A 19,764-nucleotide genomic window follows, 5' to 3' on the forward strand; every position below is an offset into this window, starting at 1 on the left:
TAGGGAGCAGTCTGGGCCGATGGATGTCGCTGCTCTAGCCCCTCCTCCATCTTGTGGGATCACCGTCCTCTTGCCCAGCTCCGTATGCATGACGTGTCCGGCGCCATTCACAGAGAGATCTCCACTGCGCTCCTGCTCATGTGCACTTTGAGTACTGTAGTGCGCATGCGGTCTTTGACCTTTTCTCGTGCCTGCGCATTACAGTACTTTGCTCTTCCCTCAGCAGGGAAGATCAAAGTGCGCATGCGCAGGAGCACAATGGCGGTCTCTCTGTGAATGACTCAGGATGCATCATGCACACGGGGCTGGTCAGAAGGACAGCTACTGCACAAGATGGAGGAGGTGCGGTACTGAGAGCAGCGACACTCATCACACCGGACCGCTACCTACGTGAGTATTATAAGAATATTTTTTATTTGCTACAGTGACCTGGGCTCTTATATACAGTATTCTGGAATGCTATATATACAGTGCCTACAAGTAGTATTCAACCCCCTGCAGATTTAGCAGGTTTGATAAGATGAAAATAAGTTAGAGCCTGCAAACTTCAAACAAGAGCAGGATTTATTAACAGATGCATAAATCTTACAAACCAACAAGTTATGTTGCTCAGTTAAATTTTAATAAATTTTCAACATAAAAGGGTGGGTCAATTATTATTCAACTCCTAGGTTTAATATTTTGTGGAATAACCCTTGTTTGCAATTACAGCTAATAATCGTCTTTTATAAGACCTGATCAGGCCGGCACAGGTCTCTGGAGTTATCTTGGCCCACTCCTCCATGCAGATCTTCTCCAAGTTATCTAGGTTCTTTGGTTGTCTCATGTGGACTTTAATCTTGAGCTCCTTCCACAAGTTTTCAATTGGGTTAAGGTCAGGAGACTGACTAGGCCACTGCAACACCTTGATTTTTTCCCTCTTGAACCAGGCCTTGGTTTTCTTGGCTGTGTGCGTTGGGTCGTTGTCTTGTTGGAAGATGAAATGACGACCCATCTTAAGATCCTTGATGGTGGAGCGGAGGTTCTTGGCCAAAATCTCCAGGTAGGCCGTGCTATCCATCTTCCCATGGATGCGGACCAGATGGCCAGGCCCCTTGGCTGAGAAACAGCCCCACAGCATGATGCTGCCACCACCATGCTTGACTGTAGGGATGGTATTCTTGGGGTTGTATGCAGTGCCATCCAGTCTCCAAACGTCACGTGTGTGGTTGGCACCAAAGATCTCGATCTTGGTCTCATCAGACCAGAGAACCTTGAACCAGTCTGTCTCAGAGTCCTCCAAGCGATCATGAGCAAACTGTAGATGAGCCTTGACATGACGCTTTGAAAGTAAAGGTACCTTACGGGCTCGTCTGGAACGGAGACCATTGCGGTGGAGTACGTTACTTATGGTATTGACTGAAACCAATGTCCCCACTGCCATGAGATCTTCCCGGAGCTCCTTCCTTGTTGTCCTTGGGTTAGCCTTGACTCTTCGGACAAGCCTGGCCTCGGCACGGGTGGAAACTTTCAAAGGCTGTCCAGGCCGTGGAAGGCTAACAGTAGTTCCATAAGCCTTCCACTTCCGGATGATGCTCCCAACAGTGGAGACAGGTAGGCCCAACTCCTTGGAAAGGGTTTTGTACCCCTTGCCAGCCTTGTGACCCTCCACGATCTTGTCTCTGATGGCCTTGGAATGCTCCTTTGTCTTTCCCATGTTGACCAAGTATGAGTGCTGTTCACAAGTTTGGGGAGGGTCTTAATTAGTCAGAAAAGGCTGGAAAAAGAGATAATTAATCCAAACATTTGAAGCTCATTGTTCTTTGTGCCTCAAATACTTCTTAATTCTTTAGGGGAACCAAACAGAATTCTTGTGGTCTGAGGGGTTGAATAATAAATGACCCTCTGAATAAACTTTTCACAATTTAAAAAAAAAAATAAGAAAAGAAATAACATTCTTTTTTGCTGCAGTGCATTTCACACTTCCAGGCTGATCTACAGTCCAAATGTCACGATGCCAAGTTAATTCCGAATGTGTAAACCTGCTAAATCTGCAGGGGGTTGAATACTACTTGTAGGCACTGTAAGAACCCACTGGTGGTGACCACCGCTCATAAGGGAAAAACCTGGTGACAAGTTCCCTTTAAACTGTCACAAAAGTGGATAACTATTAAAAGCTTTAATCCAATAGTTACTATGGAGCAGTAACAAAACAGAAGTGTTAAGCATTAAGCATTTGGCTTATTGTATTATTTTATCCAAATATTTGTCATGTAGATAGCAGTTATTCTCTGAAAGAACTTGTAGCACATTGTACATCAATGTGGTGAAGGAGAATAAGCAATGAGACTAGAGGTATACCCTTTAATAAATTCTTTTTCAACTTGTCTAAAAATATACATCTGATATCCTCTCCAAGTACAGACTTTTCGCTGCATACATATTTCTACCATGCATGAAATGTTTTAAAGACACAAACAGCAGAATAATTTGCGCTGACGTAGAGTTGTACATGAACTTATTTTAACTTTCAATCTCTGATTAAAGAGATGCTTAGCAAAGATAATTTTGCTAGATTTGCTAATCTCAAAGTTAAGCACTCCTCATGATGTATGCATGTGCTGATTGTGGACTAGACGGCAGTCTGCAATTGAGCGCTGAAGTTCCCAGCCTGCACCTGCCTCCAGGATGCTTTTATCTTTCTTGCTGGAGTTCTTTTCTCTGTAGCTGATGAATCCGATTCTCTGCAGTCCTTTGAACTATCTCCAAACCTTCAGAGTCCAGATCCTTCAGAAGAAGCAGCACTGCATTCAGCACGTTGTTCTGAAACAACAAAATTAAAGAATTTTTAAAATGAAAATGGGTCCAAGTATAGCCACTGGGTGCTGAAGCCATATTTGGTCATTTTGTTTTTAATCTTTCAAGAGCCATAACCATTGTATTATTCACAATCACCACATCAAGGTTTTTTTTTTGTGGAAGTTGTATTTTTAAGGCACCATTTAAAGTAAAATACAATGTTTATGGTTTATCGAGCATGCATAATATATACATGCACATTTTTTATCACTTTTTTTTGTTAATCCAATTCTGTTGAAATGCAAGAGGACTAAAAAAAACCAAAAGGAATAATATTCAGTGTTTTTCTGTAATCAGTAGGAAAAGGTTATTTTTATATACTCTTTAACATTGAAAATATAACACCAAGAAGAAAAATTACTGAGTCATGAAAATCACAAATCGGTAGACATTACTGATATGCAAATGACAAAGGGACACAAAATTTTCAAAACATCTCGATTTATTCAGTATGAAAACAATGAGCAGAAATACACACAGTACAATGCTTTATCATTTTATTAATGAGGTTATTGATGGTTGTCTGAAGAATTTTGTACTACATTGAATGTACTTGGACATGAAAATGATCAAGATCCGCTGATGGCAGCTCCCTGTGCAATTGACAGCTAATGTTTAAATTTTGTATTTCGTGCCCACGTCCACCTCTTCATAATTTGCAGGAATTTGTTTATTTTGTTTGTAAGTATTGGATTTTCGCAGAACATATTATTGTAATTTACATTTTTTTAACAAGCACTAATATTTTATTATGCCTATGCCTTTTTTAAGATTTTCCTTTTTTTATATCTGATTTAGATTTGTATGTCTCAATATCTTTACTCATCTTTCCTACATTTTGGGATATCTCTGTTTTTGTAAAGGTATGTATTATTTTTTTGTTTGTTTTTTTGGTAGACATTTTTTTTTTTTTGCTGCAAATATGTTTAGTTCTTATCAATTGACTATGAGGAACACCTTTTATACTAGTGAAGCTATTATTACTCCACTCTACTGTAAATGTCACTGCAACATACATAATGTATAGTAGTTCTATGCATTTATTACGTAACAGCTATTCTCTTCTGTCATCCCCATAATGTAGTGTGATGGGGTTACTAACTCAGCTTGCTTTTTAGAGGTAACAGAAACATTTTCATTTAAAAAGTTCAGCAGGTGTATTTTACATCACATAAATCTCTACATAACATAACACATAGCCTCTTCCAGCATAAAAAAACAGAACATGGTTTACAGTTCTTTTCACTGGCAGTATGCCCGCTCAGGTTCAGATACCACTTCTCTTCAGAAGTGTCCCAGTGGACGTATTTCCCTCCTCACTCACTGACCCCGGTCAGTACACAAACCCTCTCTCAGAGGTTCCTCCCTTGAGGCCTAGCAGCCTGCAGACACTGACCATGTGCCAAACAACCAGTCTTCATCTTAACACGTTACCTGTATAAAAAGATACTTGTCCACACAATCAATCACACTCCAACCTCTCCACTATGACCAAGACCAAGGAGCTGCTTAAGGACACTAGGAAAGAAATTGTAGACCTGCACAAGCTGGGATGACCTACAGGACAATAGGCAAGCAGTTTAGTGAGAAGGCAACAACTGTTGGCACAATTATTAGAAAATAGAATAAACACAAGATGACTGTCAATGTTACACGGTCTGGGATTGCATGCATGATCTCACCTCGTGAGGTAAGGATGATTCTGAGAAAGGAATCAGCCCAGAACTACACGGGAGGACCTGGTCAATGACATGAATAGAGCTGGGACCACAATCTCAAAGATTACAGTTAGTAACACACTACACCGTCACGGATTAAAATCCTGCAGGGCACGCAAGGTCCTCCTGCCCATTCCAGCACATGTCCAGGCCTATTTCAAATTCGACAATGACCATCTCGATGATCAAGTGGAGGCATGGGAGAAGGTCATGTGGTCAGATGAGTCCAAAATAGAACTTTTTGGTATTAACTCCACTCGCCATATTTGGAGGAAGAAGAATGAGTACAACCTTAAGAACACTGTGCCAACCATAAAGCATGGTGGTAGAAACATCATACTTTAGGGGTGCTTTTCTGTACAGTGAACAGGACAGCTCTACTGTATTGACGGGTGGATGGATGGGGTCATGTATAGCGAGATTGTGGCCAACAACCTCCTTCACTCAGTAAGAGCAGTAAAGACTGGTTGTGGCTGGGTCTTCCAAAATGACAATGATCCAAAACACACAGCCAGGGCAAGCAACTAAAATGTGGCTCCTCAAGTTCCTGGAGTGGCATAGCCAGTCTCCAAACCTGAACCCAGTAGAACATTTTTGGAGGGACCTGAAACTCACTGTTGCCCAGTGACAGCCCCGAAACCTGAAAGAGCTGGAGAAGATTTGTAAGGAGTAGTGGGCCAAAATCCCTGCTGCAGTGTGTGCAAACTTGGTCATGAACTAAAGGAGATGTCTGACCTCTGTAATTGCAAACAAAGGTTTCTCTACCAATTATTAAGTTCTGTTTTTCTATTGTATGAAATACTTATTTTATGCAAAAAAAACCCAACAAATTCATTATTTAAAAATCATACAATGTGATTTTTCTCTGTATTTTTTGGGGGGGATTCTGTCTGTGCCAGTTGAAGTGTACCTACGATAAAAGTTACAGACCTATCTATTCTTTGTAGGTGGGAAAACTTGCAAAATTTCAGTATATCAAACACTTATTTTCCTCACTGTATGCTCAAGCTTGCATAGGCACTGTGATATTAACAGGTGTCACACAGCTGAATATTCTGCTAGTCATAATTATTATGCGATGAGAGCATGAGATAGCTTGTCATTGTGTAAGTAATAAGAAACATGAATTCAACCTCAGTGTTCAAACTGATGGCAGGTCACGAAAGACTGTATTGGAACATACTGTTGCTTTAACCTCATAAAGGGATTGTCACATCTTCTTAAATGGGTATATCCGTGGACACACATCTTTCTGAGAAAGCAGCTGATGTCAGAGGGCCCCCCTCCTGCATGGGGCCGGTCACACACTCTGTATGTGCTATTGTTATGCACTTAGGGAGAGATTTGTCAGTCACTTGGGGAGACGCATGGAGAAGCCAGCCGAGCGCTTCACTAGACTAGTCACGTCTCTTCATGTAATCCTTAGCCAGTGATTCAAAATGTTTTCTCTGAAATGCTGCATTTCATACAATGAGTCATGTAGTCAGGCTCTGATACCTGCTGCTTGTGGTTTGGGCAGAATGAATTTAGTGACAGCTTACCTTTAAAACAAATAAATATATTTAATATGGCAGCATCTGTTTTAAGTCTGGTCAATCAAAATATAAAATTAAATAAACCATATGGTAAATGCGGAAATGCTAGAATTGTGTTTTTTTAGCATTACAGCTCGTTTAAAAAAAAACGCAATAAAAAGAGATGAAGGTTATTGTAAGCTAAATTGGTATCAATAAAACCATCAGCTCACAATGCAAAAAACAAATTCTTAGGCAGCTCAATAGATGGGAAAAAAATGTTAAAATAAAATGGTGACCACATGAACCCTATTTTGTTCTGTTTTAAAACATCAAAAAAAAATTTGAACCACACAAAAAAAAAAAAAAGTGTAAATCTATGCCAATTTGGTATCACTGTGATTGGTAAAAACGACCTGGGAGCATGATTCTCAAAGTAAGTACATAGCATGAATGCCATAAAACCAAAACCTCAAAAACAATGGTAGGATTGAATTTTTTCACCATTTCATCCCACTTGGATTTTTTTTTCTTCGGCTTTCAGTACATTGAATGATAAAAATGATCTCACTCAAAATAATAACTTGTCCCGCAAAAAGCAAGTCCTCAAACAGCTAAGTAAATGGAAAAAAAAAATACCGTATTTTTCGGATTATAAGACGCACTGGACCATAAGACGCACTCTGGGTTTAGAGGAGGAAAATAGGAAATTAAAATTTTAGGCAAACAATGTGGTCATGACACACTGTTATGGGGCGAGGATCTGCTGCTGACACTGTTATAGGGGTAATGTCCTCAAATTCTCTACTAAAGTACCCGATCCTGGTAATGATCCTCCTGCCTTGTATATGATCCCCATCCTTGTATATGCTGTATGTCCCTCATCCTGGTATAGCCCCCATCCTGCTATATACCGCCATCCTGATAAATACCCCCATCCTGATAAATACCCCCATCCTGGTATAGCCCCCATCCTGATATGTACTCCCATCTTGATATATATATACCCCCATCCTGATAAATACCCCCGTCCTGCTATATACCCCCATCCTGATATATACCCCCATCCTGCTATATAACCCCATCCTGCTATACATACCCCCATCCTGCTATACATATCCCCATCCTGCTATATACCCCCATCCTGCTCATAATATACCCCCATCCTGGTATATGCCCTCATCCTGCTATATACCCCATCCTGCTATATGGCCTGTATCCTATGGCACAGAAAAAAATAAACCTTTATACTCACCTTTCCTCACTCCCTGCAGCATCGCTCGTCCTCCTGTCTGTGTCAGCAGCAGCGCCACTGACCTGTATGGAGCCGGTCAACGTTCCCTGCAGCATCGCAATGTCCTCCTGTCTGCCTGCCCGCTGATGTGTGTGGAGTCTTGCGCACAGGGATGATATCAACGCTGTGCTCACCGCTCTCTACACAGATCAGCAGGCCGGCAGACAGGAGGATATCGCGAAGCTGCAGGGACCGGTGAGTATACCGCACTTATTCACTGCCCCCCGCGCTGATGATGATGTGCGGGGGGCAGTGAATACAGCCGCACATGATCACTCCAGACTGTAGTTGCCAGGGGTGATCACGCAGGCTGGCTGTTTACTATGCGTGCACCCCCCGCCTATTATCCCGCCCACCTGTCAGCGCCGGCTTCAGCACTGAGAGATGATGGGGGGGAGGATGCATGCATATGAAATGAGTGGGCCCACGTGGTCACGGCAGGCGCTGCTCGTGCCGCTGATGACCCGCTTCACCGCAGCACCCTCATTCCCCGCAGCCATATGCCCTACATTCAGACTATAAGACGCACCCCCTACTTTCCCCCAACATTTGGGGGGAAAAAGTGCGTCTTATAGTCCGAAAAATACAGTAGTTATGGCTCTTGGAAAAGGGACATAATTGGCTACAGAAGCAAAGTGTTAGGTGACGTTGACATGTTCTCTTTTTGCAGAATTGTTTTGCATTTTTTTTTAAAGCAAATTGAAAGCTGCTTTTTACAGTACCAACAAAAGCTATGAGATTTCAGAAATCTCACACACAGACAGACACAAACACACAGACAGACAGACACACACACACAGACACACAGACAGACTGATTTATTTTCCTGACTGAAATGGAAAACTGCTGCGTTTTTGAAAGAAGCAGCTTGTCAATTTTTTTCAGCATTTTTGAAGATTTTTTTCACCATTGAATGTAATGAAAGTGAAAAAACGCAGTTGCATTTTTGCTGCTTTTGCAATTAATGAAATTAACTTTATTTAACCATGAGATACCAAAACGCAGCCATAAAGCTGCAAAAACACAGCAAATCCTGCTTTTTGGAAGCAGCTTTTTACTGCCAAGAGAGCAGGGTTTGCTGCAGAAAAGTATTGTGCGAACATACCCTTAAAGGGGCTTTTCAGTATATTTCTTTTATATTGCACATGACTGCATATTTTTCTATACAGAAAATACATAGTTACTAAATATATCAGTGATAAATGAACTATGCCTTCCTTCCAGATCCTTCTATACAGATCACACATCCTGCTGATCCTTGGCTGGTTATCATTATTGGAGATCTATATAATAGGAAGCCTCAGTATTCCTCCTTCTCACCTGAGAATGATGCGGAATATGATGCTGTCTTGTTAGAAACCATCTTATTGTGGAAGCAATTATTTCAGCTCAAATAGATTGGTGCATTCAGCAACTGACACAGCCTTAATTATTTAGTTTGCTGCCACAGAACAAGAACCTGACTATTTCTGTGACTGCACAATCCAATGCTATACACCTCAATCTGTCATGAAAGTTTTGATGTACGCTCACATCCCACGCAACAAGGTACAGACAAACTGGATGGAATATCTGGCAGTTATATGCAGGATTAATGTAGCTGCTGTTGGCATAGAAGTGTAATAGATGAAATCTCGGGTTTGCTGCCTGTTTTACCATTTCTCATACAGTTTATGTAATGTAATACCTTTCTTTTTCTGTTTCCATAGGGCTCCATTGGAGATGAGAATTGAGAAAACTTGTCTCTTGGAAGTGGTTTCATGCCCAGTTGTTCCCGTATTTTGCTATAAAAAAGAAGCACAGAAAATAAACACTATTTAATAAATGTATGAAAAGATTAATGGCCAAAACTGCAGAATCTACCAGAATCAAAACGAATACCAAGAACCAACAAGATACACTGAAGGTGACCCTGAATTCCAGCTTTATCGTTTCAGACACATTCAGTATTGCTGAACAGCAAGTGTGAAGAAAGCAGTACAGCAGAATTAAATATTTTATAAGTATCCTGCACTGCTGAGAAACATAATGGATGCCATTAGTTTACTGATAGGAAGTTGTAGAATGAAGTAGAATGGTAGAAACCCCCTCTGGGCGAGGACAATGCCTCCCACCTCGCCTACAGATTTCATCCTACCACATGGTGGGACAGAGGTACTAAAAGCCAACCCTGCTGGTTTTCTGAACCAGAGCTAGGAAATACACATACAATCTGATTATATCACTCACACAAATAAAAATCCAACTAAATACTACTGTACAGAAGAGCAGGACATGTACCCGGCATCTAGGGAGCCAGTGCTGTCCTTAGGATGGAGCAACCCCAGCCCTTTATTCTCTTATTCTCCATGAACTTCGGTTACAAACTACTCAATCCTGCATGGGTGAAAGCATGGGTCTTCTTAAGGTGGCTTTACACGCTACGAGATCGCTTATCTCGTTGGGGTCACGGAATTTGTGACGCACATCCGGACGCTTTAGCGATGTCGTTGTGTGTGACACCTATGAGCGATTTTGAATCGTCACAAAAACGTTCAAAATCGCTCATGCCCCCCTTTTCCCAAATATCGTTGCTGCTGCAGTAACGATGTTGTTTGTCGTTCCTGCGGCAGCACACATCGCTATGTGTGACGCCGCTGGAATGACAAACATCTCCTTACCAGCGTCCACTGGAAAAGGAGGAAGGAAGGAGGTGGACGACATGTTCCGGCCGCTCATCTCCTCCCCTCCTTTTCTATTGGGAGGCGGTTCAGTAACGCTGCTGTGACGTCGCTGTGACGCTGAACGAACCGCCCCCTTAGAAAGGAGGCAGTTCACAGGTCACAGCGACGTCGCTGCACAGGTATGTGCGTGTGACACTGCCGTAGCGATAATGTTCGCTACGGCAGCGATCACCACATATCGTTACAACGACGGGGCGGGTGCTATCGCGCTCGACATCGCTAGCAATTGCTAGTGATGTCGCAGCGTGTAAAGCGGCCTTTACTCTCCTCATAAACTCCTGTGAATTGCAAAGCTGGACAAAAGTATGTGCCCCCTGTCTCATTACTTATATTTCTGCAGCTTTTTCACACTTGAAAGTTTCAGATCATCAACTGCTTAAAACAAGACAATGATAACCCAAGTGCAGACAAAGAGCAGCGATTCTCTCACTGGTCTCGATGACGGAGTGGAGCAAACGCTCCTGATTCACCTTATAATGAATCGGACGAGGCGTGTAGTGGCGTGTGCTGCCACATATCTTAGTTCAGGAAAGCTTTGACTAATCACCTCAAAATGTTTTTAAATGACAACTTAACAATAGAAGAAAATAATGGTTTTATTGCACTACTTGACTATGTAAAAATGTAAAGTAATTTCCCTTTAGTTACTAAAATACCTAGTAACTAAATTCAATCAACAGTTGGGGTCAGGCTGCGTCCACATGAGGTGGTCATGGTATGGCTTTAATCATTGCATTCTATTTATGGTTTCCCTGCACAATCACTTAATCTTGAATGGATACGCCCATGCCACCTGCAGCCACACAAGCCGTTACATTCGGCCATCAGTCTTGCAGGTCAAACAGCTATTTTCCTTCACCAGGCTTGGTGTTCTGTCTTGATGGGGTGCATGCATCATGCTTTTAATTAATCAGGAACATTCTAAAAGTGATTTGCGCCTTGCCTGAAACCGTACATATGCTACAACTAGTGATGAGCAAGCACCTCTATGCTCAGTAATCGTTATGAGCAGTTGGATGCTCGGATGGGAACGACTCAAGTACCGGAGTATAATAGAAATTAATATTGCTAGAGATGAGGAAACAAAAGGCGCAAATAGGGTCTTACCCGGCAATAACCGTTTAGAAAATCACGAATGAAAACACTCACCTGATAAGGTTGTGCCAGTCACAACCCCTTGTAAAGCCTGTGAGTGTCAGCGTGGTTCCAAGCAGCGGCCCCGAGATGATCGTGGTAAAGATTTTTATATATGTATATACATATATGAGAAACGGGTTTATGCCGCGCTCAAGAATCACTGTGTCCAAGGAATTTACTTTAAATCTCTGTTTTTATTACAGTTCCAACGCGTTTCAGAGACATATACCATCTCCTTCTTCAGGGAAAGAAGGAGACGGTATATGTCTCTGAAGAAGGAGACGGTATATGTCTCAAGGATGGCAGGTATTAAGTATAGGGGGCAATTACTTTTCACAACGCCATTTTAGATATTGAATAAATCTTTATGTTCAAAACAGCATTTTGCGTTTACTAATTGGTTTCCTTTTTCTCATCTGCACCTTTTCAAAGGTGTCAAATTGGGTGGGATTTACCTGGAAGCGCGCGGCTAACAAACCCTAAAAAATATCATTTGTAAAGGAGTCTTCCTCTTTTTAACTTTTTCTGAAAATTTGCGTATGGCATGATAAGAATAAAATGAGCCAGTACTCGCCACCCCCGGGTCTAGTGGCATGTCTCCTCCACAGATCAGGTAATTGTGTATGGGCTGCAGTGACGCCACATCAACAGCGCTGCAGCTAAACTGAGCTCAGCAGCTCTGTCGATGCAGAAGAGGCCTCTTCCAGCCAGAAAATGGGGCTAAAATCTGCACTAAGCTATGCTTGCTCATAGCATGCAGGGCTGTGGAGTCAGTAAGCCAAACCTTCGACTCCGACTCCTCAATTTCCCTTTCACCGACTCCGACTCAGATTCCACGACTCCGACTCCCACATACAGTACAGACCAAAAGTTTGGTCACACCTTTTCATCTCTAGAACAACTGTTAAGAGGAGACTTTGTGCAGCAGGCCTTCATGGTAAAATAGCTGCTAGGAAACCACTGCTAAGGACAGGCAACAAGCAGAAGAGACTTGTTTGTGCTAAAGAACACAAGGAATGGACATTAGACCAGTGGAAATCTGTGCTGTGGTCTGATGAGTCCAAATTTGAGATCTTGGGATCCAACCATGTCTTTGTAGAAAAGGTGAACGGATGGACTCTACATGCCTGGTTCCCACCGTGAAGCATGCAGGCAGAGGTGTGATGGTGTGGGGGTGTTTTGCTGGTGACACTGTTGGGGATTTATTCAAAATTAAAGGCATACAGAACCAACATGCCTACCACAGCATCTTTCAGTGGCATGCTATTCCATCCGGTTTGCGTTTAGTTGGACCATCTGTTACGAACCGGCGCCGCCATAGCCGCAAGCAGCCTGCTGCGGTTCCTGTTGCGCCCAGGTGCCGGCTGCCGTTCTTGGCCGTGCCTCGGGTGGTCCAGTTGGCTGTTCCTTCCACCACGTCTAAGTGTGGAGAGGCGGCTAGTGCGCATGCGTGCGCCGATTTACCCCAGCCAGAGTTTAAGCCCGGTGTTTTGCCTAGTGAGCATGCTCAGCCTGTTTGTGTTATGTCTGAGACTAAGTCCTCAGTTCAGGCTACTGAGCATGCTCAAACTGATAGTCTGCTTTCTAAGCCTGTGGCTCAGGTTACTGAGCATGCTCAGGCACTTAGTGCATCAGAGGCTAGGTCCGGTAAGGACCTCACTGAGCATGTCCGTGAGGTGGCAGGTCCTGATAGGGCAGAGGGTGTCAGGTGTCCTGATGACGTGGCAACTCCGGACTGGCTCACAGAGGCCCGCCCCTATGATCTGGCACCTCAGTATTGGTCGTCAGACGATGACTGGTGAAGTGTTTGGGGCGTGGCTGCCATGAGGTCATCAATGACGTGGCGGTTCCAGATAGGTCGCATGTGACGTCACTGATGACATGGCACTCTGCTATTGGACCTTGGTGGTTCCACCCTGGGTTTGGGGCGGACCCAGGTTATAAAAGGGGCTGGAGACAACATGGAGGTGCGCAGTCTTCACTTTTGCTCAGTCAGAGCACACCTCCATGTTAGAGCCTCATTGTGGCATAAGCCTATGTTGGGAAGCGGTAGGTAGGGTTAGGCGAACGGTGCCTGTCACGCCAAGATTCGTGGCTCGGCACATCAGGGTCAGACGCCGTGCTTCCCTCCTGCCATTCCAGTCTTGCTATAGCAGCCCAGTGGCGTTAACTGGGCTGCAGCTGCTGTGCTTCCTGTCCGATTGTGCCCCCTACGCACACGGACAACGCACCTGCTGCGCCACCTGTCCGATTGTGCCCCTACGCACACGGACAACGCACCTGCTGCGCCACCTGTCCGGTTGTGCCCCCTACGCGCACGGACAGCGTACTCCAGGACCCCTGTGGAGTTAACAGGGTGTTCCTTATTTTCCTCGGCTTCCCGGTCAACGCTACTGGTGTACCCATCTGGCCTGACGTGTCCTACACACACGTGGCCAGTCGAGAGGTGGCCAGAAACGCTAATCGGAGGACCGCTCGGCCTGACGTGTCCTACACACGTGGCCGACAGGGCGCTTTCGTGGCGGTCTTCCGGTCAACGCTACCTGGTTACCACCCGGCCTGACGTGTTTCCTGCACACGTGGTTGGTGTAGCGCTAGGTGCACCAAAACGCTAATCGGGTTGTCGTCCGGTCTGACGTGTCCCAACACACGTGACCGGTTCCCAGAGTTCCTGGGTTATCTCAGAGCCATCCAGCTCTATAGTCTCCGCCTAACCCTCAGGTGCCAGCAGCTCCTTTGTCATCTGGAGCACGGTGGGCCCCGACTGGCGATTAGGATATATACCCCCTGGTCCTAATCTGCCGGTCCCCCCGTAACACCATCATTTATTTTTCAACAGGACAATGACCCCAAACACACCTCCAGGCTGTGTAAGGGCTATTTGACTAAAAAGGAGAGTGATGGGGTGCTACGCCAGATGACCTGGTCTCCACAGTCACCAGACCTGAACCCAATCGAGATGGTTTGGGGTGAGCTGGACCGCAGAGTGAAGGCAAAAGGGCCAACAAGTGCTAAGCATCTCTGGGAACTCCTTCAAGATTGTTGGAAAACCATTTCCGGTGACTACCTCTTGAAGCTCACCAAGTGAATGCCAAGAGTGTGCAAAGCAGTCATCAAAGCAAAAGGTGGCTACTTTGAAGAACCTAGAATATAAGACATATTTTCAGTTGTTTCACACTTTATTAAGTATTTCATTCCACATGTTTTAAGTCATAGTTTTGATGCCTTCAATGTGAATCTACAATTTTCAGTCATGAAAATAAAGAAAACTCTTTGAATGAGAAGGTGTGTCCAAACGTTTGGCCTGTACGGTATATTGCTTATATTTAAGTGAAAAATTTATTGTAGTGCAATGTGAACATCAGACATTTAATCATTGTCATGACACAATCATCAAGGTATTTAGATAGAACATAAAATATATTTATTGGAATACAACCTTAGAACACAACTGTAATAAATTGTAAATATGTAATACAATATGTAATATAGATTACATATACTGTATATCTTGTGTGTGTGTGTGTGTGTGTGTGTGTGTGTGTGTATATATATATATACAGTGCCTACAAGTAGTATTCAACCCCCTGCAGATTTAGCAGGTTTGATAAGATGCAAATAAGTTAAGGTCCAGTCACACTAAGCAACTTACCAGCGATCCCAACAACGATAGGGATCGCTGGTAAGTTGCTAGGAGGTTGCTGGTGAGATGTCACACTGCGACGCTCCAGCGATCCCACGAGCAACCTGACCTGGCAGGGATCGCTGGAGCGTCGCTACACGAGTTGCTGGTGAGCTCACCAGCAACCAGTGACCAGCCCCCAGCGCCGCGTGGAAGATGCTGCGCTTGGTAACTAAGGTAAATATCGGGTAACCAACCCGATATTTACCTTGGTTACCAGCGCATGGAGCTACACGTGCAGAGAGCAGGGAGCAGCGCACACTGAGCGCTGGCTCCCTGCTCTCCTAGTTACAGCACACATCGGGTTAATTACCCGATGTGTGCTGCAGCTACATGTGCACAGAGCAGGGAGCAGCGCACACCGCTTAGCGCTGGCTCCCTGCTCTCCTAGCTACAGCACACATCGGGTTAATTAACCCGATGTGTCCTGCAGCTACATGTGCACAGAGCAGGAGCCGGCACTGACAGTGAGAGCGGCGGAGGCTGGTAACAAAGGTAAATATCGGGTAACCAAGGACAGGGCTTCTTGGTTACCCGATGTTTACATTGGTTACCAGCCTCCGCAGAAGCCGGCTCCTGCTGCCTGCACATTTAGTTGTTGCTGTCTCACTGTCACACACAGCGATCTGTGCTTCACAGCGGGACAGCAACAACTAAAAAATGGCCCAGGACATTCAGCAACAACCAACGACCTCACAGCAGGGGCCAGGTTGTTGCTGGATGTCACACACAGCAACATCGCTAGCAACGTTACAAAAGTAACAAAAGTTGTTCGTTAGCAGCGATGTTGCTAGCGATGTTGCTTAGTGTGACGGGGCCTTTAGAGCCTGCAAACTTCAAACAAGAGCAGGATTTATTAACAGATGCATAAATCTTACAAACCAACAAGTTATGTTGCTCAGTTAAATTTTAATAAATTTTCAACATAAAAGTGTGGGTCAATTATTATTCAACCCCTAGGTTTAATATTTTGTGGAATAACCCTTGTTTGCAATTACAGCTAATAATCGTTTTTTATAAGACCTGATCAGGCCGGCACAGGTCTCTGGAGTTATCTTGGCCCACTCCTCCATGCAGATCTTCTCCAAGTTATCTAGGTTCTTTGGGTGTCTCATGTGGACTTTAATCTCGAGCTCCTTCCACACGTTTTCAATTGGGTTAAGGTCAGGAGACTGACTAGGCTACTGCAACACCTTGATTTTTTCCCTCTTGAACCAGGCCTTGGTTTTCTTGGCTGTGTGCTTTGGGTCGTTGTCTTGTTGGAAGATGAAATGACGACCCATCTTAAGATCCTTGATGGAGGAGCGGAGGTTCTTGGCCAAAATCTCCAGGTAGGCCGTGCTATCCATCTTCCCATGGATGCGGAACAGATGGCCAGGCCCCTTGGCTGAGAAACAGCCCCACAGCATGATGCTGCCACCACCATGCTTGGCTGTAGGGATGGTATTCTTGGGGTCGTATGCAGTGCCATCCAGTCTCCAAACGTCACGTGTGTGGTTGGCACCAAAGATCTCGATCTTGGTCTCATCAGACCAGAGAACCTTGAACCAGTCTGTCTCAGAGTCCTCCAAGTGATCATGAGCAAACTGTAGACGAGCCTTGACATGACGCTTTGAAAGTAAAGGTACCTTACGGGCTCGTCTGGAACGGAGACCATTGCGGTGGAGTACGTTACTTTTGGTATTGACTGAAACCAATGTCCCCACTGCCATGAGATCTTCCCGGAGCTCCTTCCTTCTTGTCCTTGGGTTAGCCTTGACTCTTCGGACAAGCCTGGCCTCGGCACGGGTGGAAACTTTCAAAGGCTGTCCAGGTCGTGGAAGGCTAACAGTAGTTCCATAAGCCTTCCACTTCCGGATGATGCTCCCAACAGTGGAGACAGGTAGGCCCAACTCCTTGGAAAGGGTTTTGTACCCCTTGCCAGCCTTGTGACCCTCCACGATCTTGTCTCTGATGGCCTTGGAATGCTCCTTTGTCTTTCCCATGTTGACCAAGTATGAGTGCTGTTCACAAGTTTGGGGAGGGTCTTAATTAGTCAGAAAAGGCTGGAAAAAGAGATAATTAATCCAAACATGTGAAGCTTATTGTTATTTGTGCCTGAAATACTTCTTAATACTTTAGGGGAACCAAACAGAATTCTGGTGTTTTGAGGGGTTGAATAATAAATGACCCTCTGAGTAAACTTTTCACAATTTAAAAAATAAAAAAAGAAATAACATTCTTTTTTGCTGCAGTGCATTTCACACTTCCAGGCTGATCTACAGTCCAAATGTCACAATGCCAAGTTAATTCCGAATGTGTAAACCTGCAGGGGGTTGAATACTACTTGTAGGCACTGTGTGAATATATACGAGCCACACCAGAGAGGCAAAGAGAGATCAGGGAGGTTAACAGGTGGCTCAGGAATTGGTGTAGGAAAGAGGGTTTTGGGTTCCTGGAGAATTGGGCCGACTTTTCAGTTGGCTACAGATTCTATGCTAGGGATGGGCTGCATCTTAATGGGGAAGGTGCAGCTCTGCTGGGGCAGAAAATGGCTAGAAGGTTGGAGGAGTGTTTAAACTAGGAATGGGGGGCGAGGGTATTCACTTTATAGAAGGGGAATGTAGTGCAGATAGTGACCAGGGCACAAGTAATGAAATTGGGGGTGGTACGGGGGGAAGGGTTAGGACAGTTAATACAGTAAGCAGGAATACAGGTACAGAGTCATACGTAACGTGCATGTACACTAATGCCCGAAGCCTCACAAATAAGGTGGAGGAATTAGAATTAATATTGTTGGAAGAAAATTATGATATAGTGGGGATATCAGAGACATGGCTGGATGAGAGCTATGACTGGGCTGTTAATTTACAGGGTTATAGCCTATTCAGGAATGACCGTACAAATAAGCGAGGGGGAGGGGTGTGTCTATATGTAAAATCATCCTTAAAACCCATCCTGCGTGACAACATATGTGAGGGTACTGAGAATGTAGAGTCCCTATGGGTGGAGATAAGGGGGGGGAGAATGAATAATAAAATACTGATAGGGGTGTGTTATAAGACGCCGAATATTATGGAAGAGGTAGAGAATCTCCTCATAAAGCAAATTGATAAAGCAGCGAGTCTCGGAGAGGTAATTATTATTGGGGACTTTAACTATCCTGATATAAATTGGGGAACAGAAACTTGCAGTTCCAGCAAAGGAAATAGATTTTTGATAACAATGAAAGATAATTACCTTTCACAAATGGTACAGGACCCCACAAGAGGGGGAGCACTACTAGACCTTGTACTAACCAATAGGCCAGACCGCATATCAAATATACAAGTTGGGGGTTACTTGGGGAATAGTGATCACAAAATAATAAGTTTTCATGTATTCTTTAGTAAGATGTCTAGTAGAGGGGCTACAAGGACACTAAACTTCAGGAAAGCAAATTTTAAATGGTTGAGAGATGATCTTAGTGCAATAAACTGGGATGATGTACTAAGTAATAAAAGTACACAAAGCAAATGGGAGACTTTTATGAGCATCCTGAATAGGGCTTGTGCAGAAAATATACCCTATGGGAACAAACATGCTAGAAATAGGAGGAAACCCCTATGGCTAAATAGAGCTGTAAGGGAAGCAATAAAAGAAAAACAGAAAGCCTTAAAAGAATTAAAGAGGGTAGGTAGTGATGAGGCATTATATAATTATAGAAAATTAAATAAAATATGTAAAAAGCAAATTAAGTTAGCTAAGTTTGAGACAGAGAGACTCATTGCGAGAGAAAGTAAAAATAATCCTAAAATATTCTTTAACTACATAAACAGTAAAAAACTGAAAAGCGATAGTGTTGGCCCCCTTAAAAATAGTCTTGGTGAAATGGTGGAAGGGGATGAGGGTAAAGCCAACCTGCTGAATTATTTTTTTCTACGGTTTTTATACAAGACAATGCCATGGCAGATGACATGACCAGTGATACCATAAATTCACCCTTGAATATTACCTGCTTAACCCAGCAGGAAGTACGCCGCCGCCTCGAAATCACTAAGGTTGACAAATCTCCGGGCCCGGATGGCATACACCCTAGAGTACTACAGGAATTGAGTTCTGTGATAGATAGACCATTATTTTTAATCTTCTCAGATTCCTTAATAACAGGGTCGGTACCGCAGGACTGGCGCATAGGAAATGTGGTGCCAATATTCAAAAAGGGGACAAAAACTGAGCCGGGAAATTATAGGCCGGTAAGTTTAACCTCTACGGTTGGTAAAATCCTTGAGGGTTTCTTGAGAGATGCTATACTGGAGTATCTCAAGAAAAATAACCTTATGACAGAGTATCAACATGGGTTTATGAGGGATCGATCCTGTCAAACAAATTTGATCAGCTTCTATGAAGAGGTAAGTTCAAGTCTGGACCAGGGAAATGCAGTGGATGTTGTGTATATGGACTTTTCAAAAGCTTTTGATACGGTGCCACACAAAAGGTTGGTACATAAAATGAGAATAATGGGGATAGGGGAAAATATGTGTAACTGGGTTAAAAACTGGCTCAGTGATAGGAAACAAAGGGTGGTTATTAATGGTACGTACTCGGACTGGGTCTCAGTTCATAGTGGGGTACCACAGGGGTCAGTATTGGGCCCGCTTCTTTTCAACATATTTATAAATGACCTTGTTGGGGGCATGCGGAGTAGAATTTCAATATTTGCAGATGATACTAAACTCTGCAGGGTAATCAATACAGAGGAGGATAATTTTATATTACAGGGAGATTTATGTAAATTGGAGGATTGGGCTGAGAAGTGGCAATTGAAGTTTAATGTAGATAAATGTAAGGTCATGCACTTGGGTAGAGCAAATAACATTTATGATTATGTACTTAATTG

The 19,764-nt window shown here is 43.7% G+C and overlaps 1 protein-coding gene across 3 annotated transcripts in view; it reads right to left on the reverse strand.

Moving 5' to 3' along the window:
* Positions 1-2,329: 2,329 nt before the first annotated feature.
* CFAP410 (cilia and flagella associated protein 410) overlaps positions 2,330-19,764 on the reverse strand; it is a 207,920-nt gene continuing 190,485 nt past the window's right edge. For all 3 annotated transcript variants that reach the window (XM_075317781.1, XM_075317783.1, XM_075317782.1), the window contains 2 exons: positions 9,052-9,148; positions 2,330-2,802 (listed from right to left, as the gene is read on the reverse strand). In XM_075317781.1, the coding sequence (XP_075173896.1) occupies positions 2,674-2,802; positions 9,052-9,148 (226 nt within the window). In that variant the 3' untranslated portion in view covers positions 2,330-2,673. The remainder of the gene's footprint in view (positions 2,803-9,051; positions 9,149-19,764) is intronic.

This window comes from Anomaloglossus baeobatrachus, chromosome 7 (assembly GCF_048569485.1).
Source record: "Anomaloglossus baeobatrachus isolate aAnoBae1 chromosome 7, aAnoBae1.hap1, whole genome shotgun sequence".
NCBI classification, from domain to species: Eukaryota; Metazoa; Chordata; class Amphibia; order Anura; family Aromobatidae; genus Anomaloglossus; species Anomaloglossus baeobatrachus.